The 8,596-nt window shown below is 47.0% G+C and overlaps 1 protein-coding gene across 1 annotated transcript in view; it reads left to right on the top strand.

Annotated features, from left to right (window-relative positions):
• The first annotated feature begins 6,682 nt into the window (after nt 1-6,682).
• LOC119390505 (lysosomal alpha-mannosidase) overlaps nt 6,683-8,596 on the top strand; it is a 58,366-nt gene continuing 56,452 nt past the window's right edge. Inside the window, exon 1 of the mRNA XM_037658115.2 lies at nt 6,683-6,934. Coding sequence (XP_037514043.1) covers nt 6,830-6,934 — 105 coding nt within the window. The 5' untranslated portion in view covers nt 6,683-6,829. The remainder of the gene's footprint in view (nt 6,935-8,596) is intronic.

Below are 8,596 nucleotides of genomic sequence, written 5' to 3'. Positions count from 1 at the left end.
GGTGGTGCGGGAAAGATTGATAACACAAGAGGTAGGGTATATATATATATATATAGATATATATATATATATATATATTATATATATATATATATATATATATATATATATATATATATAATATATATATATATATATATATATACGTGGGTTATTCGAAAAGTAAGGGCCATTTTGTCCCAAAAAACTCACTATTCATTAGTCGAAGTTTTCACTGGCGGGTTCCGTTTAGTACAATCCTACTTCCCTTTTCAACACAATCACCGCTAACTTAAATGCACTTTTCGTATCGCTACACCAGTTTCTTTAGTCCCTCTCGATAGATGTTCCCCGACTGGAATTTTTTGCTGTTTGAGTTGGTCGGTAAGCACTTTTGGCACCAAGCATGCATACACTTCGGGATATCCGAGCTTTTCAGTTCTAATCGTGTAAATTGTAGTGCGGCAAACAAAGGGAAGTTGATGCAACAGACCACTAACTGTCGGTCATCGATATAATCGCAATTTGCGGCCCCCTCATTGAACAGTTTCATTGGTCTTGACGCTGCAGAGACTGCCACTCCGCCCTTCGCGTCGTGCACATCGTGTGGTCATTTGCGAATTCTCAACATCATTTTCTGACCGTTCCTTCATTCATCACTGTAGGTCCATAAGCTAGGCACAACTCCCTAGAATCTGAGAAGCTGATGATCTTTTTGCATGCAAAAATCTAATTACAGCTCGCACTTCACAACATGGAGAGCAACGAATCTCGCGAACATTGTCGTCTCCATTCCCTGTCATGCACGCGACTCCTAAGCCAGAACATTAACTTCAGTACCTTCGCGAAGAACCAACAGATGTCGTTGCATGCGTACAAATACGTACATCTTTATTCTGGCGTGTAAATATTTAAATGTTAGAAAACGGCCCGTACTTTTTGAATCGCCATCTTATATATATATATATATATATATATATATATATATATATATATTGCACATATATATATAGTTGCCAGAGTTAGACATCCTGAAAATTCTGAATTTATAGCTTGCGGCGTGTACGTGTTCCTTCCTCTTGTGTTATCGTTCTTTGCGCACCACCGTTCTAAGATGAGTTACCAACTCGCCCAGCAGTCCGTCCTTAAATATTTACAGTGCGTACGACAATAGAGAGAAAAAAAAGTTAAGGCCGCTTCGCACTATTGGTTCGAAGGAAGTGAGGAGCTGGACGGCCTTCTCTGTTTCTCCTTAGCTTTTTTTTTGCTTTCTTTCTTCCTCTCTTTATTTCTCTTTATCTCTTCTTTCTGTTTTTCCTGTCTTGTTTTCCTCTTGTTATTTCTATTTATTTATTTCTCTCTTTCTCTTTCTATTTCTTTTTCTTTCTCGTTATTTCTTCCCTTCCTTTCTCTCTCTCTCTCTGTCGTTTTATTTCTATGATTCTCTCTCTCTCTCTCTCTCTCTGCACTTCTTTCTAATTGCTTCTGTGCTAAGCTTTACTCTCTCACCTCCTTCTTGTACTCCTCCTCCTCACTCTCACATCTCTCTCCTTATCCCTGCTTCCCTTTCCCACCCCCTTTCCCACCCTACTATACAAGGTTATGTTATGCTCTGCTAGCATGCGTGGGTAGCCGATTGGTTCGGTCGCTCGCCTTCGGATCGTGGGTACGCCGGTTTGAACCCTGCCTCGCCAAGAATTTTCCTGTTTCTCTTTCTTTCTATCTCTTCCTTTCTTTCTTTCTTTCTTTCTTTCTTTCTCTCACTCTCTCTCTCTCTCTCTGTATTTGTTCTATCACCCATCAGAGTTATTGCGTCCCTCGCTGGACAAATCGGCGCACGTCTTCTGGGAACGAAGAAGAAGAGGACGAAGAGAGCGCGTGCCGGTTCACGATGACGATCATTTCTGTTCACCCGTCACGGATTCATCCTCGGCTTAAACTGCTCAGCTGTTAAAAGGCACACGACACGTGTAAAGCACTGACTGACAACTGAAACATAACGAAACCCGCAAGCCTTTTATACCTACGGGAGTCCAGAAAGAAAGCATATTATTAACTGGTACACAATCAAGGCATCTTGGTTTCACAATCAAGGTATCTGATCGTTTTCGGACAGTGCTACTGAGGGTGAACTCTTATACACCCGTCCTGCAATCATGTGACTCTTGTGGCATCAGTGTTTTTCTGTGGCATTGCGATCTGTGTACGTCGGTTCACAGGGTTCACTGTCATGGACTCCTCTTAGGCACGCACTGCAATGTTTGGCTACATGGTTACAGGCCCGTAGCCAGGGGGGCGGGCCTAGGGGCCCTGCCTCCCTCCCCCGAAATTTTGGTGAAGTATGTGTTTTTACCAAAAATAAATAATAAAAATAGGTGTTTTCCCAAAAAGTCAAGGTTTTCAGCAAGTGCCCCCCCCCCCCCCCCCCCCCCCCGAAAAAAAATTCCTGGCTACGGGCCTGATGGTTAGTAAATATGCTCTGTATATTTACTAACCACTGAGCTATCGCTGAGGTATTAGAGCGCACGGTTCCCTAATCCGCACTGTTCCTGTGGCATGGTTTCGAATCTTTGCAAAGCCGTGGATAAAATTGATAGTAGAACCGAGGCTTCCCGGGTGTTCTGTTTCGAAGATAAACGATTATTCGCCATGATCAAATGCGAAGTATTTATTAACGAACCCAAGGCCGTTTCTGCCTGTCTGCCCATACGTGTCTAGCCGCCTGCATCTGGACGCTCTCGTGGTCGTCTCTTTCATTTTGACACATACTAAATGTGGCATAGGTAGACATGAGTGTATGATGAACACGATTAACAGGTCATGACAGGATTATCGTGGTATGCCTCTCGCGTACGTCATGATGCCCTTTCCCCAAATATCGTGTGGCGCATACCCGCATATCAAGGAGTGTCCGCACACCACGGCCCATCGTAGCGGGCATGCCCATGCACAAGTGGTTTACAGTTTGGATAAACCCACGAACGGCGAGTATAGACTTTGGAAACGTCATAAGGCTCTTTGCGGGTGTTAAAAAAGAGAAAGTGTCACGAGTACTTGTGGGCAAAACAGAGAAGAAGAGGAAGAAGAGGGACTAATATAAAAGAACGTGGACTTCAAATGAAGAAACATAGGGTAAAGAAAGAAAAAGAAGACTAGATAATGAAGATAGAATTGAGAAAAGAACGTGAACAGGAAGAAGTAAGAAACTTGCCCGAGAGGCGGCGTTTCTTCCTCCTCCTCCTCCCTTCTAAAGTACTATAGTGGGTGAGCGCCATCAGGAAGAGGTCATCATCATCGTCAAAGTACTATAACTTTTTTAGAAAAATACTCAATTCTTGGCCAATCTCCCACAGCGGGTGTGAGCCACAGTTGAAGGTAAACAAGAACAAGAACAAGGCGACGTGACCGGGAGACAGAAGTGGGTTGCGCCATGTTGTCAAGGAACAACCAACCAACCAAGAAGTCAGAAGCAGAGCGCTTGGAACGAGGAGAGGCGCGGGCGAGCGGCTGCAGCGGCACGGCGTTCTACCGAAGACCGCTTGCAGATCTCCTGGCAAGGACGTGCCCCAGCCTTCGCAGCAACGTCCTGTGAGCTGCGGGGCGCGACGAGGAGGCGAGCTCGGCCTCGTGAAGACGCGCCAGATGTCCCGCGGCTACGCTCCGTAGGCTACGCATCAAAAGGACGAGTGGTACAGCCGCTGCGGGGACCCGGCGCTGCGGTGACCTGACACTGCAGGGACCCGACGGTGCAGCTGACGACCGTGCACCAGCGACGCAACGAGCATCCGAATCGACACTGGAGCCGCCGCCACGACAAGTATGACTTTCTAGGTTTGGTGCATAGTGTGTAAGGGAGCATGGTAGTATATGTTGGGTGTTCTCGCTACTTCTTTTTTGCATATTTCATTTTTCTCTCTCGTAAAAAATTTCTCGTTCTCCTAACTGTTCCTCTTTCGTTTTCCATCTGTATATAAAGACCATGACAAAAAGACATAGCGTTTATTATAGTTGGCGATTTCAATGTTGCAGGCAAACGCTGACAAAGTTGTGGCGACGGCCCTCAGCCAGCAACCACGGGGATATAGTGTAAATAAACGTATTACGTCATCGGTTACCTAACATCACCTTTAGCGGTTGCGCTCGACCAGCGTCAACTGTGGTTGCAGTGTTGGCTGTCTGCTTTAAAATATTGCAATAAGCATTGCATGTACACTCCCATGACTCATCAAGGTATAGCCACGGTCAGCGGCCGTGGTATAGCCTAGAGCTGCTCGTCGTCTCGATACGCGTCGTCTCGATACAACTGACGTCTGTACCCTAACATGAGTGCCGGCGTTACGTCGGATCATTACCTACCGTTTAGGCGCCAGTGTAGTCGGCGTGCCTGGTAAGCCCACGATATGCGGACAGCTATTGAATTTACGCAAAGGGGGTCGGTCCACCTCGTGAGACGGCTCAAAGCCAAAAACGCGCCACACGCAGCTGCTCGCCGACTACTTCGCATGAAATAAAATCCGACAATGCGTGGAATCTGTCGGAATTTTTTTTCTGCCCGTTCTGGACATCTCGAAGCCGCACGGGCATGACTGACGACGACAAAAGTCTGCGTGGTATTTCGCCAGTGACCCCACAGGTCATCTTCAAACCGACACGACGCATGGACAGGCGGGTCGCACACAAGGGAAGCGGTAATTTCTAGTATCAGTTTATTGACTCAGTGAAGCATGCTTGCAAACGAGACAATCTTCGCAGTTTCTGCTCCATATAGTGGTCATATGCAAAAGTGCATGTTAGCAGCGGCGCTTTTTCAGCTCGGAGTAGGGTCGGCGTTGCAGAAAATTCGGCGGGTATGCACCACAGAAAGCGGGTATGTTCCAAGCTGCTCATATAGCATAGAATAGCCATGTATATTATAGTATAGCAAAGGGGTGCCAAAGGGAAGTGAAGTTGCGGAGGAGCGATGGGATGGTGAGGAGGAAAGAAAAGAGGAGGGGAGAGGATAAAGTATTCCATAGCCTTGTATGGTATATAGCTTAGCAAGCATATAGGAAAGGGAAGTGAGCGCGAGGAGGACTGATTTAGGGATGGGGATGAGGGAAAGGAGAAGGAAAAGGAGGAGGAGAGATAGTACACCATAGCACAGTACAGTATAGCATAGCAAGGGATGGGAAAGAGAAGTGCGTGGGAGGAAGAGTCATGTGAGAGTTAGGAGAAGGGAATGGAGGAGAGAGGACAATAGAGAAAGAAAGAAAGAAAGAAAGAAAGAAAGAAAGAAAGAAAGAAAGAAAGAAAGAAAGAGAGAAAGAAAGAAAGAAAACGAAGATGCAGAAAGAGATAAAGAAAGAAAAAAGAAAGAACTCAATCTGCATTGGCCAGGTGGTGGCGCCTGCTTGCCAGCTCCGTGCTTACTCAGATGTCACAGGCCTGGAACTGACTTTATTTCTTTTTATTTGTCTGTCGCGGGTATTTCTTACAGAACTACATGTGTTAAGCCGTGCTGCACATCGTAAGCTGTATTGTTTGATGGATTACATGCAGCGCAGGGTATTCTAACACATCTAACAAGCTCATCATTCACGAGCTAGCGCGTGGCCCGTACACATTTACCGATTACATCATGCGTATGTTACTTGCATGTCGTCGCGGAAGCTGTGCATAATTGATTACCAGTTATATGGAGCGAGTGCACGCGTTAACAACTTTTGTTACGCTTTACGTTACCGTGAAAACATAAAATTCAGTGCTGCCTACGTCGACGGTTCACAGTTCCATGCGTGTACGATTTCTTAAAAGAGCGACTACCAGGTTTCCTGTAAATGCCGTCACCCGCTTATGTCAAACGGACATCGTTTCTCTCTATCCGTTTGTTGACTCTGTAAAACCAATACACTCAGAATAGACAAGGAGGAAATAACTCCACCGCAAAAAAAAAAAAAAATCCCCCTTCCTCTTTACTGGTATACGGTAACATCCATATCACCTCCCAAAGTTTGCACGCACGCGCCCTCATTGACCGGCCTTCCCCTGCCAGGCTACGAAGGCAACGTCGATTGACGTCATGTATGTATATCTCGAGTGGTTCACGCGCTTTCGCTCTCGACTTACCCACAGGAAAACAATAGAGTGGCGTCCGGCATTGCGGCGAATGGCCAACGAACAGCACCCACCCTCGACGTCAGCTGACCGTCCCCGGCGGCGCTTATTTGATCGCCACTGGTGACATCTCCGACGGACAGTTTTATTTTTGTCCGGTTGTCTAAAGGAAGATGGGTGGCCGAGGCGGTGTTTTTGTAGCGATGTCTTTGAGAGGATAATTCCTCTTCGCACTTTCCACGCTTCGTATGTGTCTCGAGCGAAGCACCATCCGCGGTATCGCAAGGATCAACTAGCCTGCCGCGAACGGCGTCTGATAACAGCGGCGTATCATCGAGCTTAAAGACATCGACGAAATCACGGCCACCTCCTCTCTGCTCGCTCGCGGTCTCTCATCCCGCTCTACCATAGAGCACGTGTGGCTTCCCAGACGCCCATCGCTTATCGTCCGGATTAGATAACGAGTTTGTAACGCGATCACACGCTCGCGGTCTTGCGCTGGTCAGTCGACGGGGAGTTGACATTTGTCCACTGCTGCTTAGTTGCTGCCAGCGCTGATTGCGCGTGCTGCTTGACAACGCGTGGGACGCGGCAAGATCTGCCTGCTTCTTCCTTCTGTCTCTCCCTTCCTCGTTCTTCGGCAGGGACCGCTGCAGGCTCCTGGATTTACTGCTGGCGGCCGCAGTGAGCACGGGAAGGCGTTAAAGTGCCTAATGTTCGCTCGCTTCCCTTGACGCCGAGAAGAAAAGGGTCCACCATGAAGATTAGGATGCAAGCCGTCACTCTGGCAGTGACCTTCCTGGTAGCCTTCGTGTCTTCGGCACCTTCCGCAAGACAAGGGCATGAAAAATGTGGATACGAAGTGAGTACCCGCATTTTTTTTGTGCAAGACTATAACCAAGTTGTTGTTCAGGTTGAAATGGAGAAAAAAGAGTAGACCACGCAAGTTTTACTATTATTATTATTATTATTATTATTATTATTATTATTATTATTATTATTATTATTATTATTATTATTATTACATAACTAGAGAAGTCCCAGGGAAAGCCCCGACAATGTGGAGGAAATCGATAGCTACCTGAGCTTGTCGTAAGTAGTGCAGCTCCTACGTTGTTTCCAAAAGTTTCGTTTGTATTCGCAATGCCCACGAACTGTAGGTGGCGCGCCGTGCTTTTCAAGATGGCGCCAGGAGGAGGGTCAACCCGTTTGTTAGCATAGGAACAGATAGTACGTGCGGACGTACGGCCCGTGTCACTTTCACCGGATGAAGTCATGAGCTGTGCTGAATTGGATATGAGACTAAACTACTTTCCCAAACCATGGAAAGTGCTAAGTACTCGCCACCTAATTATTTGCTGTGGCGTGAAAGGTTATATTTCAGCTCCGTTACCGTGCATAACGATGCTTTGCGAAATCCTGTGCGTGCTACATAAAGCTGCATGAACTAAAATTGATGTATGAGCAGAACTGCACTCCGATGTAGTACGTACCGAGCCAACGGTTATAGATACGTTAGACCGAGCCTGCTATACGAATTTGCCGCAGTAGTAGGCCGCCAGCGAGTAGCACCATCGCTGCTGCACGGGACCGCACGTTTAACGTTGTGATGGTTTGCAAACATAATACGCCGTCGTCATTACTTGCGCAGTCGGGAACATGGAGTTACGTCTTCAACGGAACACAAGCATTTAACTTCCCATTCAGTAGCGCTTGTGTCACAGCCATGCTGAGACTTTAGCCGTGTGCAATTCACTTCAGTCGCATGTTGCAGGCTCGATCAGCACGATCGAAACACGAATATCGAAAAGAATGCACACGTATCCTTTTCGCAACGTCGAAGAAGTTAGCCGAGAGGCGTGGATTGTGGCTGTGACTGCACGTTCCAACGCTCTAACCATTTCGCTTCTCTGGTCGAGCTCGAGCGTGTTGGCGGCATGCGGCGCTCCATATCCACAATAATTGATACATGCAATGCACAATAGGAACTGTGTTTTTATTTTGATCTCGCTCAAGGATATTATACATTAAATACAATCAAAGTGACTTACGAGCGTCAAAGAACATTAACGCACGAGGGGACGTGAAGTGCAACTCGCTCCTCGTGAGTTAGGAACTGATCGTTCACCGTCGCTGTCACTCTCGGTGCCTTCACAGTCTTCTACGTCCAGTGAAAAATCCTCGTCGTCAAGATGGTTTCTTTCAACATCACTGCTGAAAGCAATCTGAAGAATTTCCTCCGCCGAACAACTTCGACCACTCTGCGTCACCACGTTTACAATTACAGAGACGTCTGGGCGCGGAGAACATTTCGCTATAATTTCGCTCTCAGATCGGTCAACGAGCAAATCGCTTGCAGTGTGCTGCCACCTATCAACAAACGTACAAAAACAAGCGGCGCAGCGCTGGCTATGAAACCAGGCCCCGGAAAGTCGCAAGTTCCAGCGATCGCCGCAGAGGGCGAAAAAATCGACCGCGGCGAGTTCCAGCTTCAAACACAGGGAGTGGATCTACTAACCTCTGC

The sequence above is a fragment of the Rhipicephalus sanguineus genome, chromosome 4 (genome assembly GCF_013339695.2).
Source record: "Rhipicephalus sanguineus isolate Rsan-2018 chromosome 4, BIME_Rsan_1.4, whole genome shotgun sequence".
NCBI classification, from domain to species: Eukaryota; Metazoa; Arthropoda; class Arachnida; order Ixodida; family Ixodidae; genus Rhipicephalus; species Rhipicephalus sanguineus.
This window is presented reverse-complemented; position numbering and strand designations above follow the sequence as displayed.